Source organism: Rosa rugosa, chromosome 5 (assembly GCF_958449725.1).
Source record: "Rosa rugosa chromosome 5, drRosRugo1.1, whole genome shotgun sequence".
In the NCBI taxonomy this organism is placed as follows: Eukaryota; Viridiplantae; Streptophyta; class Magnoliopsida; order Rosales; family Rosaceae; genus Rosa; species Rosa rugosa.
In genome coordinates, this window is record NC_084824.1 from 13,664,815 (window position 1) to 13,690,208 (window position 25,394).

The window sequence follows — 25,394 nt, forward strand, 5'->3', positions numbered from 1 at the left end:
AGAGTCATTATTTTGGACATGGAAGCGCGCTCCTGAGGAATGCAAAGAACACTTGTTTTTCCACATTTGGAGAGGCAAAGTAGGTTGGAAACAAAGTAAAGGCTATACTTCTCTGCTGTTAACCTTCAAGAAAGGCAAGGGTCCCTAGTCTTAAATTGAAGGGAAATGACTCAATGAGTAGTGGTTTTCACAGCATTTGACTTGGGACCTCAGTGGCAAACACTTTCAACATAACTGCACGAGGAGCGTAGGTCCCTTGGTCAATCGCTTGATTGTACCGTATCCTGTGCAGGTTTAGGCTGTTTAGCTGCTGATTTTGACCAAAATTCTATAGCCCTCTTGCATACTGAAGCTCTTGCATTATCGCTGTTTGTGTGGTGCGATTGTACCCAACACAATGAGCTAGTTTAACAGCTTCCAGTTTTAGAGTTTCAATACTCTAGAGCACTATAAAACACCTAAATTTTGACATGCAAAGGTTTGATGTTTGCTTCAGTATACTTTTTTGTGGTATGCAGAAGTCTACCTCACAATTCCATGGAATTAAAGATTCATAAATGATAAACAGGGATTAGAGCATTTAAGCTTACATTGTTATCACTTATTTTACTGCCACAACTTTATCCCAACATAACAAAACTGAAATCTCAAAAAGAAAAGAAATTAAAATCAGCTCTAGCTCTTGCTGAATTTACGACCAGACATCTTCTCCGACTCGAAAAGTATGTGATTTATAAGTCCCCTTGCAGCGCTGAAAAACAAGAAAGACATATTAGTATACTGAATATGCAGGTTCCATCAAAGTAGAATGAGATATGTATGCCTGCATGCAAGTGTATGCACATATTTCGAACTAGTCATCCAATTCGTTTTAAGTCAAGTGATTAACCCATGAAGGATGAATTGGATTACCGAAATGTGGAAAGGGCAAAAGACACCAAACAAATATTAGCAAATTGAGGCAAGAGAGAGGGCACAATGACACCATTGTTTACTAAAATCATGCGTAGAACCGCTAGATACTTACTCATCCTTGAACTTTTGAATCTTATCTGGATCGGTCTCATGCATATTTTTTTTGAACTGCTGCCGCACCATGTCAACAACAAGTTGTGTATTGTGTTGCTGCATTGACAAAACAAAACCCCAAAATCATATCCTTCTCCAAAAGATTGAGCAGATCTGTTAGTGTCAACTTATACTGTATTTGTTTCATCAAAACTCACAACATCAAATTTCCATGTCATGGAATGTTAAGAGGCAGAGTCAAGAAAGGCAAATCCCTCTAACGAATGGAAGTAGACAGTGCCATCACAGGGTTGTTTTTTTTCATACAAATAAGTCCTACTTCATAAACTAGTGGCTCAATGAAAAACAATGCAGCCTAGACTTCAGTATTCTGGCATTTGATCTTGGTTCACATAGTGAAGTAAATTTCTGCTTTCCTAGTTTCTTGGTTGGTAATTCGAACTGGAATTTGATTAACACAATCATAAATTGCTGCAGTAGCAGAAAAATGCCCACCATAAAAACAATACATAAGCAGAGACCCAAAACTTGCAACAATTCTAATTCTTGTACAATTGATAGTAAATTTAGCTCAGCTGAATCTGATTGATGATGCATAAGAGAGAGAGAGAGAGAGAGAGAGGAACAAGTTTTCGTACCCGATGACCGACATATTTAGCTCTCCGAATACACTCACGGTAAAGCTACAAACATTATCAAAATCAATCAGAAGCCTTGAAAAAAAAGAAAAAAAGAATGATTACTTTGAGTATGAGTAAGTAAAAGAAACTTCTGGGTACCCACTCTGATCACATTGTTAGCGAGCTCAGGAGGCAAGGCGGTTTGCAGAGACGGCATAGTTTCTTGGTTTCCTGAAACCAAAAAATCGCAATCAAAATTTTACAGAGGCATTTCGTCGAACACCTTCAGGGCCAAAAAAGTAGTTGTACGGAGACGAAATTGAAATGTAGGGACGAAGCGAAGTGATAGAATGATTGGGAAAAAGTGAGATCAATCACCGAATCGAAGTCGGTGGTGGCGGCACAAACAAACAGACTGCGTTTACCTGCGACTGACTTGGTGTATGGTTCCTGTTCACATCAGAAATGCCTTCAATATTTCATTTTTTTGTTTCGTTAAGATCGTCCTCCTCCTCCTCAGTAAACTCAACACGACATGTCGTTAAATCAGGGATTTTATTTATTTATTTGTGTATTTTTATTATTATTTTTTATAAGAAAAGACTACTACAAGACTCTAAATACAATATTCTCTAAGGCATTTCTGTGTCAAACAAGTCAAAATTAAAAGCTTAGAGAGTTGAAAGAAGAATGACATGTTGTCAAATTTGATTGTCTCCAAGAGAGTGACCATGATTTGCCAATGCATCCGCCGTAAAGTTTGCTTATTGGAAGATATGGTAAAAAGAACATGAACAGAATGAATCTTTGAGCTTGAGAATGTCCTGGATAGCTGTTTTAATTTGCCGAGGGATACCACAAGAGTCGTTGATTAAATAAATTATAAGTTTGGAATCTCCTTCCACTTGAATATGCTAAAGACCAACATTCTTCATATCTTTACTTGAATAAGACTTTCTCTTAAAGTCAATACTTAGGCAAGAACAAAAAGGGACCCTTCTTCAACTCCGATAACGAGCCTTGGGGTTTATGTTTTTCTCTCTTTATTAAGTATCTAGTTAAGTTGGGATGTTTCAGATCAAAAAGGAAAAAGAGTTGGGAGGCACCTCACGCCATCAATACTCTGAAACGTAGAGGTTAAAAATCTGCACAAATGCACTTGAGAGCCATCTCATTGGATTCACGAGGCTTAGGAGAAACTTGAGATACATGAAAACGAGCTATGAGCTCATGAATTTCTTCCACAATAATTCTTTGTCCAGCAAAACATGGTTTAGCTTTATAAGAGTGACACCCCTACTAGTGAGAAAGGAAAGAACAAATCATCTAAGTGCAAATTCTAATCCTGCCTTCGATCGCAAACAACTCAAGAGCTAGAATCGAAAACCGCTACGACTTCTTCTAGTTATACTTTTGACATCCTCGTGCGAATTGTGACTTAGACCCCACGTCTGGTTGGATATGGAATTAGTGATTCAAAGTAATGAATTATGATTCATATTTGATAATCCATTAACATAATGGAACAGATATAGATATGAGAAACAAAATTAAAAACAGCGTAACCTCCAAATCTAATATTGAAGTACTTAATTGATTAGAAAGCACATGTAGAGAATGAACATAGTGAACACAAATTAAGATCGTCACTTTCTACTAAATACACAATTATTAAGATCGTCACTTTCTACCAAATATGTATCGTTTTGGTAATTTGACCACATCACAAACAGAACTAGGTTAGTTTTCCTTCACAACTTGGTATCAATTACCAAGAGCTGGTCCTGGCTACATCATCACTCTTTTGATTTTCCTCCTCATCAACCAGACGTGGCTACATGTGCTTAATTTGCGTAACCTCAAGAAAATCAGACGCAGTATTCTTTCCTAGACCTCCCGTTTCAAAATGCTTCTCAGATCCCACTCTAAGAGAATTAACATCACTCCCCATCAGAGGATCTGCAAATGTAGAAATATGAAAACCAAAAAGTTAATTAGATGGAAAACATCATGAAGAACAAATTTCCAACGAAGAGAGAGCTAGCACTGATTAAAGAAACTGACCTTGCTGAGAGAAATAGAAACCAGAACAGGCTTGAAGAAGAAAGATGAGATTGGGATTTGGGGTTTTGAGAGGAAAAGTTAAGATAGAAACACAGAGGCTAGGGAGATGGGAAGAAGCTTACAATATATAGCGGCGGGTATAGAGAATTAAGCTTAGAGCAGAGAGAGAGAGAGAGAGAAATAAGATTAATGGCTTTCACCAACCGTCTCAGAGATGCAGAGTTGCAGATTAAGAGGATAAATGTTCTGCAATGAATTGGGTTGAAGAATTCGAAGGAAGGTGAAGGTATTTAAGGTGGTGCAGACTGCATAGAGGCCGTACAAACAGAGGTCTAGTAGCTAATCAATACGCTTCCCCTGCTTTTCATATACATATGCATGCACAGCCCTACCGATCGATCTTAACCCCTTACAAACACCTTGAAGCCAAACTGAGACATGACAAACATGTTTTATACTTTTATACCAAAGAGTGAACTGCATTTCATTATTAAACCATAGAGATTAGAATTGAATGAGTCGTAGCTAATAGATTCCATGATTGGGACATGACAAAATTGATCATTGGATCATGGTCACACTTGGTTAAACAGAGAGACCATCGATTTGTGAATATGACTTTTATTCTGTACTATTACTTAAATCCATACAGAAGTACTAATCATATGTAAATAAAAACACCCAATCTCATTACAATATCGTGGGGCCAAAAATACAAGACCCAGTTCGTAAATCGCATCACTCAATAAGGGGAAGCCCCAAATAGGGATGGAGCCTAAGTAATAATCAAGATCCAATACCCATGTAACAGATCACAATGGCTCTAATTGGCTCTATACAGTGATAATATTTCTACTATACCAGTGAAAACCATACCAATTCCATAGTAAATGATATTACTAGCTAACTCATATCCTAGCAAGTATACTGAACCTCTGCCAAACCCTCGGGCTTACCATCTTGTAAACACTCAATAGGGGGAATAGTTGGAGTCTCTTGAGTCCCATAAGCATTCCAACAAAATGGATCATCCATTAGTTCACCTTCATGCGGGTAAAGCTCAACTTCTGAGAGCGTAATGTTGGTGCAAGCCACTGTTTCACTGCAAGCAAAGTGAATTGGAGGCCTCCTCACATCATATGTACCCTTGATCATTCGATAGGTCAGGTCGGTGACGTATACGGCCGAGGTTTGGTTCAAGCAAGCCTTGGAGAGGCAGTAGTACTGGTCGACGAGCATGCAGTTCATCACATTGTCCATGTTGATGTTTTCGAACAATATTCCCGACACGCAGCCCGTTCCACCTTGCCATGTCTTGATTCGGACTCCGTTATCCGATTCCCTTATGACGACATTACGGACTGTGATGTTGGAAACACATGCCTGCGAGTTGTGGACACCAAGGCTCCCAATGCTGCAAGAAATAGATCTATCATGTCCCATTCTCATTAATTCTTCGTATAGAAATATGTTCGATGATATGCCTAAAAGAGATTAAGATAAACCTAGACTTACTTTGTTCCACTTTCATAGATTAGGATAGACCTAGATAAATAATATCAACCGTCATATCATATGGTCTCTACTCATTGAAGTTGCGGTATGTACTAATGCGTTCTTCACGACGGGGATTGTTCATGTAGTTCACATGTGAAAAAGTAGAGCTGAACTAATCCCTTCCAACTGTTAAAGTTGGATACCCTTTTGGAGGATGAGAAAAAAAGTGACTTGGATGCAAATGAAGGTTTGGACTCAATTGGTAGGTGTAGCAGCCAAGAACACAATTTATTAAGAAGGGAATATTGTACCTAATTCCGTGACTTGGCCCGCAAGTGACCCCCATTATATCAACGTTGGCACATCCTGTTCCTATTGAAATGCAGTCATCCCCTGTTCATATCAAATTCATATATCTAATTATCAGATCATGTAAATCCATAACTTTAAGCTAGTAAATAGTAACTATAGCCATTAGCCAAGGCAAATCCCCTTGGTTTCTTACCGTTGCTTATCTTTGAGTCATATATTCCAACAGATTTTGTGTTCTCTATGTGGATTCCATCTGTGTTAGGGCTAAGTTTCGGGGAAGAAATCAACAGCTTTTCAATCTGCACTCCTTCGCAGCCATCGAATTTCATGTGGAACATTGGACTGTTTTGGATAGTTAACCCGCTCACCACCAAATTGGTGCTCATGAAGAATCGAATCATCTGACCACCAAAAAAATAAAAATAAAAGAATCGAATCAGCTGTAAAAGACAAACGAGCAATTTATTTACAGTCTACTCAATCAATTACTGCTTGAATTTGATGAAAGATGATTGTGCTTACAGCAGGGCTATCACATGGTCCTGATGCTGTGGATCCATTGGGACCCTGAAAATAACATAGTAGTTGATATTGGCATTTAATAACTGAGTTTTTCCCATCAAAATAAAATAGAGCTTATTGAATTATTATAGATGAGAATATTTAGAACTATTACCCTGTGGGGCTTGCAAGGCAGTTCCCACCATTTTTGGCCATTGCCTTCGATGGTTCCACTTCCAGTGAAAGTCATTTGGTCAAGTCGATAAAACACAAGCCATTGCTTATTGCTGTCTGCTTTTGGCCAAGCCTTTGGCCCGTCTGGTGCCATCAAAATCCCATCGACCTGTTTTCACACATTTCAAGGATTTTAGTGATCGAACTATATATAGACTGAAATTCATAGCAATACATTGACTGTACCGGGAATTAGGATTTCCTGCTTATGTTTTTTGTGCTGATAGTATACGCCTTTATACATCTAAATCCCAAAAAGGGGTTTGACATTATGTTTATGATGACTTACACGAGTCCCAATCCATTGCTTATGTTGTTTATGTTGATATCAAGGTACAAAATGCGCATTTAATCCCAAATCGAAAATGTTATCATTTTGGATATAAGCACAAATCCACACATAAAACATAACCTGATAATTTGAGGTAAATTACCAGAAATAGTATCATAGTATCAAAACAAAACAAACATTAATTAAGGTCAAAGTACGTGCATTTTAAAAATGATTATAGAAAAGATTTACCAAACTGCAATTTATGTAATCTTGTTTAAAATACAAACCACATTTTGGCTCATTGCCATCTCATCTTTGCTAAATTCCCATAATTCAGTTTATTGATGAACATAATCAAGAACAACAAACATGTTAAGAAAATTTAGAAATTCTTACTTGGAATACTAGTCCAGGCTTGCAAGGACCTGAAAAAATGGTGGAAGTGATCTTGAAGCAGTAATCAGCCGGAGCCAAAATAACAGCGGATTCAACTGCACATGCCGCTTTCCAAGCGTCCCTGAACGCCATGGTGTCATCAGCATCGCCGTCTCCGACGGCCCCGAACGACATGACGTTGAATGTACTATCCGTAGTGTTGGAGTTGTTTCCTGGGTCGTCCGGGTAAGGGTCCGACGGAACATTCGGAGGACTAGTGCTTGGTGTAGAAGGAGCCACAGGGGTTGAAGGAGCTACCGGCTCTGGAGATTCAGGGGATTCAGGAGAAGGAGTAGGGGATTGTGACCTTTTACTGGTCTTTTTATGGTAGTGATATCTTCCTTGTACATTGCTTGGATTCTGGAGTAAAATAAGGCTGACTGTAATCCAGAGGATTATTATAGTACGGTGCTCCATGGGAGAAGAGATCACAAGCTAGAATGGTACCAACTTTCTGAAACAGAGAAGAAAGAAGCAGTTAATTAAAAAGGAGAGAGGACAGATAGACTGACCAGTTGAAGCTAATTAAGCTGGCAGAGAGCTAGTCACATTATATTTATACTGAAAATATAAGCTACACGTGTCCATTTCTGCATTTCAGGTTGAAGGACAAAAATATAAGAGAATTATAGAAAAGCATTAATTTGGGTGTGGGAAACTAACTGCTTGGAAAGGTTTTATGGGGCTTTTGGAGTTTGGCTTTGATCTTTTTCGTCGACTGTTAATACCAGTTGTTCTTTAGTGGAGAGGTTTCTTTCTGGTGATGTCCTGCTATTTTGGTTTGTGTTGGTTCTGTATATGCTGTGCTGGGGTCCAGCAGATCGTAGTGAATATATAGAGAGAGAACGTTCATCCCCCTTGGTTTTTAATTTCTGAGGTGAATACTTGGGAGGAATTTGAGTCTCTATGGAGTGGTTCTGCGCTTGTGAACTAATTTGAGGCTGGAGTTTTCTACAACAGCGTGCTGCTGAAACCAGATGTGTGTTAAAATTGAGAAATACCAAAAACAAGAAAAGATGATCATCTAAAATTTAACTCCTGTGCAGAGTAAAAGAACTTTTCTGAGTTTTCTCTTTCCACACCAGGTACAGATAGCAATTCCGATCCTAGCTCTTTGCAATAGGGGAACTTGGATTTCTTGAGTTGGGTGAAGGTTTAGGGTTTAGTACTTTAGTTTATTTGAGGATTAGTCCCTAGCCTTCTCTAATAGTTAAAGTAGATAATTGGTATCAATACTCGACAAAGTTAATCATCAATCGAGTGAAAGTCTATTTTTTTAGAGTGTAATACTCGATCACTAACGATTTTTTGGAAATATTTTGATATGATCAGGAAGTCATCCTGTAATAAATTTATTCATTAATTGGCTAAAGTGAAGCAATATGAATGTACACATTTCAATCAAAGCTATTCCTTTTGGAAAAATTATGTAACTCCAAGATTAATGTACGTGGGGCATGTGCACTCAACATGGGACGTCTTAACTGTCTATGTTTTGGAAAATATGCTCATGGAATTGAAAAGGATCGGACCTACAGAAATTGTTTACATATATTTAGGGTTTAGTCCTTCGATTTGCCCAAAGGGAGGGTAATTGAAAATAGTTCATTAATTACCTAGCTCAAACACATACATAGTGCAAATTATGTACGTTAGGTCCAAACACATAACTCAGATGCATAATAGTAAAACTAATTACTCTACTAAGGTACATTAAACAACTCGATCATGATAGAAGAATAAAATGCTGGTTTGGATACTATTTTATTCCCTCTGGGAAAGTATATATTCTACTTTATTTAGACTAATTCTAGTGCAATAGATAGAACAAACTAAGCCACATACACATAATCATACTTAAATCCCTTAGTACATTATTCATGTGATACCATCATTTCAGAACTCCATGAGAGAGATCCTTAGGATTTTGGAATGTAGGGAAGAGAAGAGGGAGGGAGGGAGAGAGAGAGAGAGAGAGAGAGAGAGAGAGAGAGAGAGAGAGAGAGAGAGGGTGAATGTGGTAATTGATGTTAAAGCAAATATTCTCGTGACTCTTGGTTGTTGTTTAGCTAGGAGTTGCTCTCTGTGGCCGTAGAAATAGGAAGCATATAACTAGTAGGTGGACGACAACAAAATTAAACCATATCACGGGTTTTGATTCAAAACCTATGGCAGCTCTATATGGTCCATCGACCTATTCATAAAAAATAAACCCTCACTCTTTAAGTCTTTATCATGCACAAGCTTGATTGGTATTGAATGTCTTCAATGTCGACCAGACCAGTAATTCTATATCCAATTTAACGACATTATGCAAGCAATGATTAATTGGTAATTAATCAATCATCACAAGAAAATCTGTTATATCCGAGTTCGACGTCTACATTGCAACTCTGTAAGCTAGAGCAGTGCGACAATAACCCTCACTACGTACATACAAATAGATATCAGTCTCTTAATTATGTGAGCAATAATGCAGGTACAACTGGTAGTGATTAATGCAGCTACAAAGAGTTCAAATTCCGATATCAATGAGCTATCAGCTTTATATATAATGAGGAATGTTTTATGAAACAGTGTTAGATTTGATTATCGACTTCACTCAATGCAATAATCCACCAACGTGCACATCTATCATATACAAAATGTGTTTGTTTTGTGATTACGTGTACACAATGCACAATCATCAAATAAGATATGTTCAAACTATCGGGCAAAATAATTCACCTGAATCAATTGTAGTGTTGCGAACTTCTACGGGATTCCGGCAAGCTTTTACAGCAATATGTAACAGACAACGACCTTAATCGTAACTTGTTGTGGAGTAACTATATATGATCGATCAGTTTCTTTGTGATAGAATGCAAGTTAGGAAGAGGCTTTTATAGAGGGTGTGGAGTACGTACATTAACAAGTGCATGTGTTCCAGTGTTTGTCTCAGCCTTTCACGTGCGGGACTCCCCCTCACGGGTCGGATGCTCCAACCACAAAAACCCAAAAAAAAACGTGACGCAAAGGGTTTTACGACAGAGAATTTGAGCCGCAAATTTTGAAAAACACTGACACAAAAGCGTTGATTGGCGACGTTTCCGATTTACGACACGTAGCAACACCCTTACCCACGCGCCCCACGCGCTCTGCTGTTAGGGCTAACGAATGCATGACCATTTGCCACGCGTCGCGATTGTGGAGGGGGTTTCTTCACATGCTGAAAGCCCAGCTTTTAAGGGGGAGAATGGAAGGGTCGAGAAGAAGGGCGGCACGTGGCGGACGGGAATTCACGGGGTTAGGATTTTTGTGTGTCACGGGTGAGAGAGAAAGGGTTAGGATTTTTGATTAGGTTAATTTCGAATTTAGTGGTTTGGTATAATGCTTAGCATTGGTGTTAAGGTGGATCCAAAGCATAAAACAGATGTTGAGCTGTTTGCCCACCGTGTTTAGCCTAAAGCAGAGGACAGGGGTGTGGGTGTCCTTGTCTTAATCACCTAGATAGATTTGGTGTTTCTTCATTTGGATTCTTTTATTGGGTGATTTAAGCTTAATTATTATCTGGTGTACGCGCGCGTATACCTAGTTAATTAATTATGATTGTTCAAGCTATATATATCATCACAAGAGTTTTTTTTTTTTTTTTGAAGAATATCATGTCGATATATAAATAATTCTCAGGCCAGAAAGGACCATTACATATACTCCCTCTACCGACTTTGGGTAGATAAAGAGTTTGTGGTGAAACCACAGCGATACATAGATTAGGTCCGATCATTTGACGGTACCCATGCTCACTTATTCAAAGAAAGCCTATAAACTACGTTACCAATGACAAGTAAATAGGCATAGTTCAAAGAAAATTAAAACTAAATCTTCTCCTTGCCCTTAACACTAGGGCTAGGAGGTTTTCCAGGGCAAAGCACACTAAGCACCTCTTCAGCTGCAACCTTCTTCTTTGAAGGGTTTTTGTTTTTCGATCCCAGAGGCCGGCCTTTTTTCTTTTTTTGATCCACCTTGATCAGCTGCATAGATTCCTGAGGGAGTGAGCCTTCCTTAGGAACTAAGATACCCCCTGGAGCTTCAATGAGACCTAGGGATTTAGCAGAAAATTTGGTGTGGAATTCCGGGACCTTCAATTTCTTGGGCACCATAGATGAGCTAGCAGCAGTCTCATCGTCATGAAACAGAAGCTTCAGTTTTTTTGGGGATGTATATGGCGATGTAGGACGGCCTCGTTTCGCCGTGGAGGACTCCACTTCAACAGGGACCAAGGCTAAAGCATTTGCCTCATTAACTTTCCTTAAGTCATCACTACGCATCACAATAGGCTTGCGGTGCTTGTGCATGACAGCAGTGCCAAACAGGTTGCGCGCAATTGGGGACAGTATAGGGGTTTGTATGCCCTGAAACCGAAATGTTCCATTCTGGAAACGAAGATCTGAAAAACCTGGGAATTGGGAGGTTAGAGATTTCCCCAGTTGCGTCGCACTTGCAGCAGTTTCATCCACAGTTGGTGCATCAGCATTTGGGCAAATTCCCTGCTCATGAAATGGCAACCCCTGCATTGTCCACGTAAGTTCTCAAAGAAAAAGGTAATTTCCTTTACTACTCCAGGAATGATTTTGAGAGTCCTCTTCAGAAAAAATGGATGAGATATGGCATGAGCAACGTGAACCCTAATTTGACCTTTATTGTCAAAAAGTCTTTGATCAAAGTCCAGATACTTACCCGCCACAGAAGCAACATTCATGATAGTTTTCTTATCTTCTAGGGCTGGCGGGATACCTGTGATTTTGACCCAGAAGAAGAGCAGATGCATGGGAATGTGGAGGGGATCCTCCAGGCCATCATATTGTTGAAGTAGAACCGGGGCTTTGTTGAAATACCACGGCCCTCCCCTTAAGATCTTATTTCGGTCACGTTTCAGATCAAAGGAGAAGGCAAAACGACCTTGGGTACAGTCTTGAACCTTAAAGACTCCATCGGTGACCCAGATGCGTCGGAAGTGGCGAAGGAGATCTTGAGTGCCGAATGGTTTCTTTGTCAGCGGTTTGGCTAAGAGAAAAGCCTGAGAGTTTGAGCGCCTCTCTGATCCATTCAAGTGTGAGATGTCAACTACGTCAGAGCCTGCTAAGGCAAGAGATGTAGCGAAGCTCGCTGTGACGTCGTCAATGGACGCCATTTGCAGTGAACAGGGGGCCGTAAAGTATACTGTCGTGAGGAAGAGGAATAGGGTTTGGGAGCGGCTTCAGAGTCGCATTAGGGTTTTTTTATATCATCACAAGAGTTGAACATACAAATGTTGGTGTTAATAAGAATATATAGCACCGGAAAGACAGAAGATCGGCCCTGAATTACATTAACGAATATATTATATATTAATGTTGTGAGATCTTTTAAATATAATTGTGTGTTATCGGGACATGTACGTTTTTTTTTCTGTGTGTGTTTAATATCACTTTTTTTTTTTTTTTTTGAATCAAGCCCACGGGGCGGAATAATATATTCATCATAAGCCAGAATAGGCCGTTACATACCCTTCCGCTGTCATTTAAGGACATAGACAGAACAAGAAGGAAGTGGTAGTATCCACAACGGTACGTATAAATAGACCCACTCATTATACATTTCAGACTGCAGAGATAGCGGAGATTCTCCTTTGGTACTACGCCGGAGGCGCTAAAGTTCTAGGTTCCTAATACAAAGAAATTTATTGTAATTAGACAAAAAAAATCTAAAAACATAGGTTTGGGCCAAGAGCTTAAACCCTAGCCCAAATTTAGAAGCTAATAGACTAGGATAGAACCCAGCCCAACAACTAGGCCCAATAGGGTAGCCACCAAGGAGAGCACTCCAGGCCCAGCAGCTTGACTTGGGCCCAGTCCACCATCTTCTCCCATCCCCCTCGTCGTACGACGTCACCTGTCGGCTGAATTCCATCTGACCCATGCTGCCGACTCACGTCGTCGCGATCTACACCGCCATGCCGCCGACCCACGTTGTCTCGAGCCACGACGTCGACCTGCGTCACCATGGAACAAAACCATCCCCGGTCTGGGTTCTCACAAGCCCACACCACCGTCGATCGAAACCCCAGGCGGCGCCGACGCTCCAAGAAAAACCATCGCAGGGACCGAATACCGACCTGTAACAGCACAACCACCCCTCCGCCACCAGCCCAGCCGAACCAAATTGACAAAAAACCTGGAACAAAAGCCCTCCGACAAAGTCCTATGGGCGATAGATATCGATCTCCCAAATTTTAATATCACTTGACTCAAATTTTAACATTTTTAATTTATCATGTCGAGTTGCTCAGTTTTAATTTAACATGCCCGAAAGGCTTAGATATGAGTTTAACATTTAGTCCATCACGTAATAAAATATTTATTTTTAATAAAATATTAATAGATGAGTTTAGAACGTAATAAAACATTTCTCCTTAGGAAAGATCCATCGAAAAGTACCGTATAAATATAGTAGTTTTGTTTGTTCAGTAATTAACTTGACATGGCAACGAATCATACCATGAAAGCTAGCTGTAAGCTAGTGTATCTAAATATTCTTCTTAATTGTTTTGAATGTTATCCCTTAAGATATCGTCGATCTTGAATTGCCATACTGGCCACAAAATCAACTATTAGTTAACTTAATGCCAAAATTGACATGCAACTTTAGCCTTGTCTTGGTTTTCAACTCCTCATGGATTCACTGGAAAAGCTAGCTATATATATATATATATGCTTTGTAGATTGTATTGTTTTACTAACTAGCTTGCAACTTACTTGGGCAATCACACGTACAGCTGGGAAACTCGTAAGAGCTGCTGTCACTCACGGAATTGAGCTATCTATGTTTCTCGATCACGTTCCTTTCGATGTGCATATTGAACCCCAACTTCTGTAATCTCTGATAGGAACCTCGTTTGATGTTATACAAACTTGTTATTTTGTCTATTTTTGTCATTAGGCTCACAATGCCTGCTCGCTAAGCAGGTGAGGGTTTTGTTTCATATGGATCGCTCGAGCTCAACACAAGAGAAAATTTGAAAATAAATAAATAAATAACAATGTAAAAACTGTTTAAGGAAAACTGAATTGGGAGAGAATGTAAAAACTGTTTAAGGAGCACCAAACATGGTGCTTCTCTCGTTGCCTCATTAAAAAAACCTTGCCGAGTAACAAAAACCCTGTGGGACAAAAATAACATCGGTCGAAGGCGAAAAAGAGTACAACACACCCTTCACGTTTCGAGACTATACATGTAGACATCTCCCCCTGATGACTACGGTCATGGGAGTTCCGATAACTTCCGCAAACGATGCTACCAACATGTTTCTAGAAAGTGGAATTTAGGCAATGACTTAGTGAGCAAGTCTGCCACACTGTCCTCAAATTGAACCTAGTTCACTTTGATCTTGAGGAGAGTCTGTTGTTGTTGATTATACTTGGTGTGATCGCTTTTGATGTAGCCTTGCTTCAAAACAAGCAGCATTATCCTATATGCTCGTAGGCTCATCTGTGGTAGACTTCAAACCACAATTGCTCGAACATGCGTAATTATGGATCCAATCCATATACATTCACGAACCACTTTGTGAAGAGCAATAATCTCTGCATTGTTCGAAGATATAGCGACTAAGGTATATTTCTGTAGACCTCCAAGATATCACGGTCTTTACCCATGCACTACTAGAATAACTTAATCAGACGACAGCCATCAGACGACACATGAATTTTTGCTGTCGTCTGAGTTAGTCAGACGACAGATTTTTTAAACCTGTCGTCTAACATCTACTCATCCAACACATGAACCTTTGGTATATTTGAGAGATTTCAGACAACACTAACAAGAATAACTGTAGTCTGAAAAACGAAAAAAAAACTAATTTATATTTATTTTTTTCTCACTCAAAATACTAAAGCCTTTGTGAAAACAGGTGTTTCCCTCCCTTAGCTAAAATTTTAGGTTACTCTCCCTCCCAAATTGCTCTCGGCCTCCGACTCAATAAAATTTTAGGTCACTCTCCCTGCTCCCAAATTGCTCTCGGCCTCCCTCAATACCGCTCCGCAGCCACCCCAACCCGAATCCAAACCACAAGGCTTGGAGCCGCGACGCCCTCACCACGCTCAAGCTCATCTGCAACCTCGGCAGCGTTATCCTAATTAACTCTCTGCTCCGCCGCGTTATCCTAATTACCTCTCTGCTCCGCCCTCTTTCGTCTTTCAATTCTTTGAGCCCATAACTCCATCTCGATCTGATACCCCGATGATTACTCAGATCTCCTCCTCGTCTCCACTTTCCATCACCTCCTTGAGCTATTTTCCTCTCTAGATATACCAAATTCAACAGAATACAATGTTAGGAATTGGATCTAACTAGTGGAACCCCAACTGGTCCAACCGGCCTCCACACTTTGTTCTTTGTTTCTGGGTTTGCAGATTCCGGGTTCTTCCTGCTCTCTCTCCGTCTCTTTTGATTTTTATTTCTTTTTAGAGTCTCTGAAAGGTTTTCCAAAAAGTTACAATCTTTTCTTTTCTTTTCTTGTGTTTCAGCATCTGCTTTGAGAGAGAGAAAGAGAATCAAGAGCCAATCGATTCAGAGGAGTAAAGCCCAGGAAGTCGATTCTCCGCGATCGCCGGAGCAGATAAAGAAAACGCATCAGATTTACAGGTTTCTGCAGAAAAAGTATATACTCCGAATTTGTTGCATTTAATGGTTTTTGTTTTTGGATAGTAATTGGGGATTCTGCAGTTGAATCAGAAAATTGATCGGAAAATAAACAATGTTTCATTAGTTCAGTGGTGTTTGTTTGCAATTAACTCAGAAGAATTCATTTTTTAGTCAGCTGAGTAGTTCTATGTTTGAGTATGCTTACTTCATGGAATGTCCTTTTCTTGCATGATTTGGTTACCTAAAATATGTATTATAGCTTGGTCAGGGTGGTTCTACAACAGTCGAAGCAAAAAGCTTTAATCGTAGGAAGCAGTTATCTCCAGTTGTATTTTACGGGTCTCCACATGGTGTACCTCCAAAGCAACCATCAAGGTTGTTGCTGCGAGTGTTACGTGAGATACGTGTTGATCTCACTGCACAGAAACGATTAAGCTCAAGGTATGTGTGTAGTTGTCCTTCCAGCTTTTACTGCTCTAAGACATTTTCTTCTGGCTTTTACAATTTGACTTGACCCTTGTTTTTAGTCTGTTTAGGAAGGAAGTATGGGCTACATTTCCAAGGCAGGAGGAAGCAATGCAGTTTGCCAAACGGCACGAGAATGTTCACGTTTTTAGTTATCAAGATCACTTTAGTGGACAAAGAAGGTTCCTTGTTTCAAGTTATGATGAGTTTTGGAGAAGGTTTGTCCTTTCTATGTGTTCTTCTACAAATATATGTACTTTATCGTTATTTGAGGTATTCTCTTCTTGATGTATTTGTACTGTTTGTCTTTAATTTCAGGTACAAAATTATGGAGTCCAAGTTTCGTCACCATTACGAAGTCATTCAGGAGGTGACAATTTTTCTTTCTTTTCATTGATAAAAGAAAGTGTGAGTACCATATATAGTCATCAACATTAGATGCTTTTTTAGGCTGTGGTTCCTAAAATTTTGTATGCATTGTTGTCAGGATTTACCATGCCACCTTTATTTTGACCTGGAGTTCAATAAGAAAGACAATGGAAACAGAAAGGTGGATTCGGCTGTAGTGCTGCCAGTTCTTCTGCCAGCAAGGTGGATTCGGCTCTTTTTAGGTAGGGGGTTCATGATAGGAGTGAACAGTTGCCATAAAGGCGACAAAGTAAGCTACTGGTGTCGTATTGAAATCAAATAATTAAATTCTGAAGCTACTCTCAACTCAGACACAGGTTATATCTACCTTTTCTCTGATTAGGTTGAAGAGATACTTGGAAATGAGGCGTGTTGATGGAGGACTGACCTTGGACAAGCTTATATGCTTTGCTTGCATTTCCGGTAATAAGCTAAGCTACCTAATTCATTTGTTTATCAATTGCACTTGCTTTCAATGTATTTTTCTAATACAGAGAGACATGAAACAAATATTCAAAATGATATGAATCAAAACTACTAATCCTGGATGACAAATGAATCAATAACTCTGGCAACATAGGTACTAATTGTGTCTTCCTTTGAAATTTGAAATTCATTTATTGTATGTTTCTTCATACATATACAGACATGTTGGAGGTTTGGAACAATTCAGCTAAGAGTAATGGGTGACTTTCTGTAATTGAGGCTTGCATGAGCAAAGCTTTCTGCTCTAAAAAAGGTCTTTCACATTAACTAAACCTTCAAACTTTCCATCATTCATTCTCTATCATGTTTCCTTTCGTGACTTTCCTCTTTGAACTATTCTATTTCCATGACTAATAAAAGTTAATCTCTAATATAATAATGCTATTTTTACTAATTCTTGAAATATTTTGCAGGACTGCACACAGGACTCCATCCACTCCAAACAAAAAAGCTTAGTTAAGCAATTGTTCATCTTTGTTTACACTCTATCCTCATTTCCTCAAAGTCTAAGTCTGTATCTGATATAAGTTGTTTCCCTCAATAATATAACTTGCTAATTTGATTACAAAATTAAAAAGGCTACTCTAAATGTGTTTTCTGTTTATTCATCATTCTATGATACTCCGGTTTTGCAGTGTCTCATATTTGATCTTAATGAAGCTTGGAAAAGGGATATATACGTGGTAAAGTCCAATCACTGGTTGCATGTTTCTGTTCTTCTTTTGGTTTTCATTTTTTGTCTGTACTGTGTTATCTGTTGGCTGATCAGATTGTTGGTTTGATATGCTGCTGATTAGGTATCAAGTGGTCAACAAACCAAGAGAGGCCAACACCTTATGAAAAGAATATCTAAAAGCATCAAAAGAGCATTTTACCTACAACCGGTTTTTATAAAATTCTTCAATGTAGACCCTCTTTGAGTCTCTGTAGCTGGAGACCCAAATGCAAGACACACCTAAAGAATAGTTTATTTATTGCTTGGTAAGTTTTCTTTGCGAGCTATTTTATCACTATGATTGATAAAAATGTACTCTACTATTTTCAGCACTGTCACTGTCTTTATATTGATTCTTTATCATTTCCTATTTTCAGCATGACATTGTTTACTCTAAAATTACTTTTGATTAAAAGTAAATTGTACCAACTTTATATGAAGTTGGTACAATTTACTTTTAAACTTATTTTTTCTCCCAACATTTGCTTTCTGCATTCATTACAGTTATCCTTTCTCCTTACTATTTCTTTATAACTTCATCTAGCTTTAGCCACTGAAAATCTGATCCATTGTAAATATTAGCACTTAATTGATTCAGTGGCATCTGTTTTTGATTAATGTTGACACTATTTTTTCAAGTTTGTTAGACTACTCAACATTTGATGACCATGGTTTCTACTGTTTGTTAGAGTAAAAAAGTGAGAGTGCATTGGTCTAAGCAGAACAGTTCTGTTGCAATCAGAAAAACTTTTGGAAAGTTTGATGATGTACTTGAATCTGGTTGTCATTGTTTGCCTTTGTTGTTGAGGTAGTGCAGTAGCAGCTCATGTCTTTCTACAACTACAGCAATTCAATGTTCAGTGATACACAGACTTGGAAGCTTAAGAGATTGTGCTCCAAGGTTAGCATAATCACTAACTACACAAATGAAATCAGCACATTCCCCAAACAATGCTGACTTTCTGAAATCAGCAATAGCCCTTGATTCTTAATATTTTTATCAAATGCACATTGCAGGGGCCAAACCATAATCTGCATCAATGTTCAATCAGATTGGTCGAACTTCAGAATAACAACGGCACAAGACCACTAATTTTCAAGCAAGCCAACATCCATCAAATAGTTCTCATTATTGTCTTTCATCTATTGCTTTTATTAAACAATACATACAACTTTTGATTTGAAGTTATTGATTCCGGTCGGAAATTCGTGTAACATGTTTTAATCTGTAAATTTCAACAAAAATATTCTGCTTTGTAATGTTATCACAGTAACATATAACAGTATTTCCCGCAGCTAAGCGCGGGCACTCTTCCTAGTGTATGAAACAGATGGCAGTAATCTATGACAATGTGGTATTTTGGATATGTTTTGGACATGAAATTTCATATTTGCAATATGAATTGAGCAAAGCCAATTAGGTCAAATTTCTATCATCTGATATTCATTCAGACAACACATACTTAACGCAGCAAATAAGTCATGTTGTCTGAACATGCATTGAAACAACAGATATAACAAAACCCATGTTGTCTGAACTTCCACTCACACAACAGATACAATAAAACCCATGTTGTCTGAACTTCACTCACACGACAGATACAACAAAACTCATCTTGTCTGAACTTCCATTCACACAACAGATATAACAAAATCAATGTCGTTTGAGATTCATTTCACTCATCAGATATAACAATAAACTGTTGAATGAGATTCATAACATGCAACTCAAAACAATAAAATATGTCGTCTGAGTATTGAGTTAGATGACATATTCCATTTTCGCACTGTTATGGTTAATGCATCTGGTACAACTGAGAAAAATGAGGCATTGTCGTCTGAGATTCATTTTAGACAACAGAGGTATCCCAACAGTGTCGTCTGAGATTCATTTCAGACAACAGAGGTATCCCAACAGTGTCGTCTGAGATTCATTTCAGACAACATCGTTCTTTTAAAAGTGTTGAGGTAATATAATGTTTCTCAACATAAAATAAATGAACTGTTGTCTGAATGTCTAACAGACAATAGTTTATCCAAATTAAAATAGTATGGTAATTTTCAGACGACAGTTATGAGCTTATATGTGTCGTCTGAATGTAACACAGACAATAGTTTTGAACTGTCGTCTGAGCGAAGTCAATCAGACCACAGGCTACTAGACGACAGCACATTTTTTACTCAGACGACAGTTCAGGAACTGTCGTCTGATTAACTTTGTGGTGTAGTGATGGTAAACACTTAACCAGTTTGGGAATGACTTTTGTATGGGTCAGAGAGATATCCAATATCAGCGAAACCTTCCAGTGTTGGCGGCGTTCCTGGTGTGTGATGGGTCCGAATCCATCATCTCTCTGTAGGGATAGAACAAGCCCATATCAATCGTGCATCTCAAGTACCGAAAGATATCTTTTACACCAATCTAATGGCGTCGCGTTGGCGCAAAGTTATACCTTAGCTAACAAGTTCATGGCAAATGAGATGTCCGGTCTTTTGCATTGAGCTAAGTACAATAATGCGCCTATTGTACTCAAGTAAGGCACTTCTGCCTCTAGCACATCTTCGTCATCATCCTTCAAACGAAGAGGATCTTTTTCAGGATCAAGACTACGGACGATCATGGGGGTGCTTGAAGGTTTGACCTTGTCAAAATACCTAAGCATCTATCAACACGATGCTCAAGTTCCAAACCGAGACATACTCGTGTTCACCCAAAATCCTTCATCTCAAACTCGGATTTCAAGTGTTCAGCGGTTTCCCTTAACTCTTTAAGGGCTTCTAATGAAGATCATGTCCAACATGAACCGCGATAGAATCCGAAACTTGTTATGGAAACGCGCGGGCATATCCCTTCCCAATCAAGTAGTCACTTTAGTGAGTGTTTCAATCTTATTGCAAACGCGTTCCGTGGTCTAGAGCCACTTGACTTGGATAAATGAGTTCACCATGAACCTTAATGTATATTCCGTATCTAGATCCCCATAGAGATACGTAGTGACCACATACGTAAGCTGCATGATTAGTTATTTGGAAACTACCAAACTGACAGGGTAGTGGAGTGCAATGACATCCATTACGAGAGAATATATCTCATCGTAGTCGATTCCAAGGCGTTTTGTGAGAAGCCTTGCACCATAAGGCGAGATTACCATCTCTTTTTCTCATCACAGTTTCTAACGAAGACCCATTAGTCAATAGGTTTTATGTTAGGAGGTGTTGACATCACTGACTCAAAAAACCTTCCTCTTCGTTAGAGAATTCAACTTAACATGGATCGCATCGTTCCATTTAGGCCAAATTTCTCTATGTTGGCATTCATTCATCAACGGAGCGTGGTTCGATATTATCGGACTCAACAAACTCATGCGCAACGAAATGCGCAACTACATCATCAATTATGATGTAGTTTCTATCCCACGTCTCATATACACTAGTGTAATTTTCATAGAGCTCTATATTCTCAAGAATAGGTTCTGACGTTGAGGCATCCTCCAACGATAACCATAATCCGGAAGATTCTCATGAGACGGAGTTTGAGTATTGATGATCAAAGGATTTGAATGTGCCAAAGTATTATTCGAACCCATGGGCCTCCTACGCATCCTAGCTGGGGCCATAGCCTATAACGCCAGAGTGCCACTCTCTTTGGCGTTGGGCACTCTGGCGTTGGCGCCATGTCTACCTCCGTGTAGGGTGGCGCTACGTCCTCTCGTAGGGACGTCCATCCTTGTAGGCATGTTTGCAGCATATTTGTGTGATCTCGTCACTTTAACGGGGATCGAGATGAGACATAGTGGGGACAGACCACGACAATTCCTGTCGTTCCTGCTGAACATCCGTGTTTTTATCTCCCCCTAACGACGGGAAGACTGTCTCATCAAAGTGACAACCCGCAAATCTAGCGGTAAGGAGATCGCCTTGCAAGGGCATTAAGTGGCGGACGATTGTGGGAGTCTCAAATCCAACGTAGTTGCCTATTCGTCTGTAAAGACCCATCATAGAGCGTTGTGGCGGTGCAATTGGCACATAAATGGCACACTCAAATATGCGTAAGTACGATACTTGTACCCAGTTAGGGATGGCAATGGGGCGGGTTGGGGATGGGGATCACAATACCATCCCCATCCCCAAGGTCATTCTCTACCCCCATCCCCGCCCCAATCCCAAATAAAAATATATTGGGGATTCCCCGTCCCCATCCCCATTGGGGACTAAGTCTCCAAACCCGCCCCAAATCCCCAATAAGAATTTAATAAATAAAATAATTTTTTCTCATATTGCCTTTTTTAAAATCAAAATTTACAACAAATAAATTTAAAATATAATTAAATTCATAAATCATAATTCAATGAGTGCAAAAGTCAAAATATCATTAAAATAAAAGTGTAGATATTAAAGTAAAGTAATAAATGTATATATTTGCGATTTATATTATAAACAATAAATTAAAATATATATAAGTTAAATATATGTATATATTATTGGGGCAGGTTTGGGGATGGAGATCACAATACCATCCCCGCCCCATCCCCAATCTTAGATAGTGGGGATTGGGGATCCCCATCCCCATTCCCCATTTGTCCCTGAATTCTCCCCCCATTAGGGGCGAGTATCCAATGAAGCTCCGCCCCGCTGGGGATTTTTGCCATCCCTATACCCAGTCACTAGCTGTAACACAGAGGTAGATTGAGTGGTGGTGGGTCGTAGACGAATTAGCTTAATTTAGGATGTAAAGATTAGGAAGGTAAAATATCATTTTTAATGAATTTCAATCCACTGAATCAATAATCAAAGAAAAAAGTGCAGAAGATACTACGCTTACTGGTTGGTTCAAAGCAAATTCAACTTTTCCAGAAGCAGCTGAATTAACTTACTCAGAATTTCCAACTAAATTTGTTTGGGATAATCGAAACAAATGTTGGACACCACGAAAACAATATCAAACTATTGGTCGGATAGCAAATGTACAACATGTATTAGGTGAATTATATTATATGAGAATGTTAATAAATATTCAAAAAGGTTGTCGTGATTATGATTCAATAAAAACCGTTAATGGTATTACATATGATACTTATCAAGAAGCTTGCCAAGTTTTAGGTTTATTAGGTGATGACAAAGAATGGATTGAGGCATTAAGCGATTCTTTGTACACTGGAACAACTTCTGAAATTCGACAACTTTTTACTACAATAATTCTATTTTGTGATGTTGCAAATCCCGAACAATTATTAGATTCGTATTGGTTAAATATGTCTGATGATATTTTACATAATGCTATAATTGAACTTCAAAATCCAAACTTGATTTTATCTGAATCAGAGTTGAAAAACAGATTATTATATGAACTAGAACAAATATTTAACAAATTGGGGAAGTCTAAGGTGTGTTGATGTTTGTCATACATCAACTTTTTAATTAATATATATTAAATTAAATTAGTTAGTGAAACCTGATGTACAGGTCAACAGGTTATCCACTTATAATTTGACATGTGTACTTAAAAAAAAAAAATTACCATACTAAGTACTCATTTATTCTTTTATACGTAAATCGTTCAAAAACTTGTAATGAAGATCGTAAATGTTGTAATTACTTTTATTACAACTATAATTATCACTAAATACGTCCAATGTGGTCTTTTGTTGTAAAATGCCTCATCGATGATATAATTTACAAAAGAAAGGACTCTAATTACAAAAAGAACAACTGGATTACAAGAATAAGGACTTGAAAAGTTTTTGGTCTAATATGATTATTTACCATATAAACAAAACATTTGTTGTAGCATTGGTAAAGGGATCATTTTTTTTGTAAATGGATCACATTTCATGTAATTATCATAAAAACAACCATAATTACAACGTTATACCTCAATTGTTGTAATTTATAGTAAAATGCATTGTCAAACGAGTAATTATCTCATGGATGATGAGATTTACACAAGAAAAGTATTAAATTACAAAATATAGAACTTTAATACACAATTAAGGACTCGCACCTCATTTATAATAAATACATAAAGTTTTACCACGTTAACAGCAATTCGTTGTCACATTAGTAAAATGGGTCTCAGACTTGTAATATAAAAAATTACTACAAATAAGAGCTTGATTACTACTTCTACAACAATTCGTTGTTTTATCGGTTAAATGGTTCTCAAACTTGTAATATTAAAGAATTACCATAAATACAACCTTAGTTACTACTTTGGACCTCAATTGTCGTAAAATCAGGAAAAAACATCGTTAAATATGTAAATAACTCATAAAGGACAGTAATTACAAGTTAGACAACCTTATTACACCATAAAGGACTCACCGTAAATTTACTTAAATATATGAAGTTTTACTATTATAGCAACACATTCGTTGTTTTATTAGTAAAGTGGTTCTGAAAACTTGTACTAATAAGTGTTAATACTTCATTATAACTAAATTACCACTTTTTACCACAATTCGTTGTTTTATTGGTAAAACTGTTCTCAAACTTGTTATAGTGAAATATTAACACTAATTACAACTTGACTACCACTTTTTACAATAATTCGTTCTATCAAGAGATTGTGTTGTGTTTTTTTTTTTTCGAACTGAGGATTTGGGGTTCTCTATTTGTCTCTCTTCCAGCGTCCTTCTTCCTTCTTCCTCCTTGGTTCATAGTTGAAATTCTAGCGTGTCAGATCCATGGCTGCCTGAACATCGCTCCGCTATCACTTGATTCACTTCTCCGCTGCAATTCTCTCCATCCTTAGTTTCTCTTCTCTTTGAATTTACAGAAATCTAATCGAAGAAGCCCCAAAATCCCAAATCAGAATTCCCAAACCCTAAAATTTTCGATCTCTCTTAGTCATCGTCGGAGCCAGAAGCCGACTAATTCGAACTCCAATTCCAGTAATGTCCAATCTGTTGGGAGGGATGGAGATTTTCTATTTTCTAAAGTGTGAATTGTTGAAATTCTGTTTCATATTGGATTGTCTATCTCTGCATGTTGTCGTTTCTGTTCGATTTAGCACTTATTTGGTTTAGGGTTTTTGTGAAAGATTGTTGGGTGTATGTCTGACTTCCTGGGTACGTGATTGATTTGGGTGAGGAGAGGGAAGGCGATTCTGGAGGAAACGGGAGAGGAATTCACAACGAAAGAGAGTGATCGAATTTCCAAAGACTGAGGGGCCGGGTACGAAAGAATCAGAGGAATTCAAGACGGCTTTAGCACCGCCCTTAACCGAAGACTCTGAGTGTGAAGGTTGGTTTTTTTATATGATTTTATGTACAACAATTCAAAAAGTGAATTTCTTTCTTTCTCAAGGCAAATGGTTTTGGGGTTTGGAATCAACGACATCATTAGTGCAATATAATCATAGTATTGGGCATGTGCTTCAATTGAAATATGATTTTCAGTACCCATTTTTTGATACATATATAGGTAAATCAAGAATGCTCGAAAAGACACTTTGGACGGGCTGCAACAGTTCCATAGAGAAACTTCTGCAGTTGAGTGAGTAGCATATTTTTTTGTTTGTCTTCTAGATATGGATTGGATTAGTTTTCTTTTTGTTTGGCATTATTAGTTGTTTCCTGATGGCATGAAATTTAATTGAAGTAGAGTTGAGAACATATGCTTATTTTGTTTGCTTTGGTTTTTGTGAATATTCTGGGTGTCTTAATGTTTCTGTTTTGCATCCTTTAGTTTT

General features: G+C 38.3%; 2 protein-coding genes and 1 long non-coding RNA gene across 13 annotated transcripts; 1 reads left to right on the forward strand and 2 right to left on the reverse strand.

Annotated features, from left to right (window-relative positions):
- Positions 1–533: 533 nt before the first annotated feature.
- LOC133708853 (uncharacterized) lies at positions 534–2,189 on the reverse strand. 3 transcript variants are annotated; one of them, XM_062134401.1, is made up of 5 exons: positions 2,075–2,189; positions 1,813–1,880; positions 1,668–1,712; positions 1,028–1,125; positions 534–751 (listed from the first exon to the last, which is right to left on the reverse strand). In XM_062134401.1, exons 2-5 carry the CDS (start codon positions 1,864–1,866, stop codon positions 676–678), a joined length of 273 nt encoding a protein of 90 aa, XP_061990385.1. In that variant the 5' UTR covers positions 1,867–1,880; positions 2,075–2,189; the 3' UTR covers positions 534–675. The 3 variants fall into 3 exon arrangements, with proteins under 3 accessions (XP_061990385.1, XP_061990387.1, XP_061990386.1); XM_062134403.1 differs by having other exon boundaries at positions 2,028–2,162; XM_062134402.1 differs by lacking the exon at positions 2,075–2,189 and having other exon boundaries at positions 1,813–2,016.
- A 2,171-nt stretch (positions 2,190–4,360) lies between these two features.
- On the reverse strand, positions 4,361–9,833 carry LOC133708852 (polygalacturonase At1g48100). 2 transcript variants are annotated; one of them, XM_062134400.1, is made up of 8 exons: positions 9,694–9,810; positions 7,630–7,933; positions 6,928–7,420; positions 6,199–6,366; positions 6,045–6,089; positions 5,716–5,923; positions 5,522–5,603; positions 4,361–5,127 (listed from the first exon to the last, which is right to left on the reverse strand). In XM_062134400.1, the coding sequence occupies exons 3-8, from the start codon at positions 7,381–7,383 to the stop codon at positions 4,629–4,631; spliced, it is 1,458 nt and encodes a 485-aa protein (XP_061990384.1). In that variant the 5' UTR covers positions 7,384–7,420; positions 7,630–7,933; positions 9,694–9,810; the 3' UTR covers positions 4,361–4,628. The 2 variants fall into 2 exon arrangements, with proteins under 2 accessions (XP_061990384.1, XP_061990383.1); XM_062134399.1 differs by lacking the exon at positions 7,630–7,933 and having other exon boundaries at positions 9,694–9,833.
- A 5,064-nt stretch (positions 9,834–14,897) lies between these two features.
- Positions 14,898–19,069, forward strand: LOC133708174 (uncharacterized). Of its 8 annotated transcripts, none has more exons than XR_009845637.1 (12): positions 14,898–15,405; positions 15,513–15,645; positions 15,890–16,071; positions 16,167–16,313; positions 16,414–16,465; positions 16,583–16,926; positions 17,150–17,242; positions 17,403–17,444; positions 17,625–17,672; positions 17,787–17,970; positions 18,394–18,605; positions 18,722–19,069. It is a non-coding gene; the product is annotated as an uncharacterized LOC133708174 (long non-coding RNA). The 8 variants fall into 8 exon arrangements; XR_009845642.1 differs by having other exon boundaries at positions 15,513–15,630; XR_009845636.1 differs by having other exon boundaries at positions 14,898–15,645; positions 16,158–16,313.
- The last annotated feature ends 6,325 nt before the right edge of the window (positions 19,070–25,394 follow it).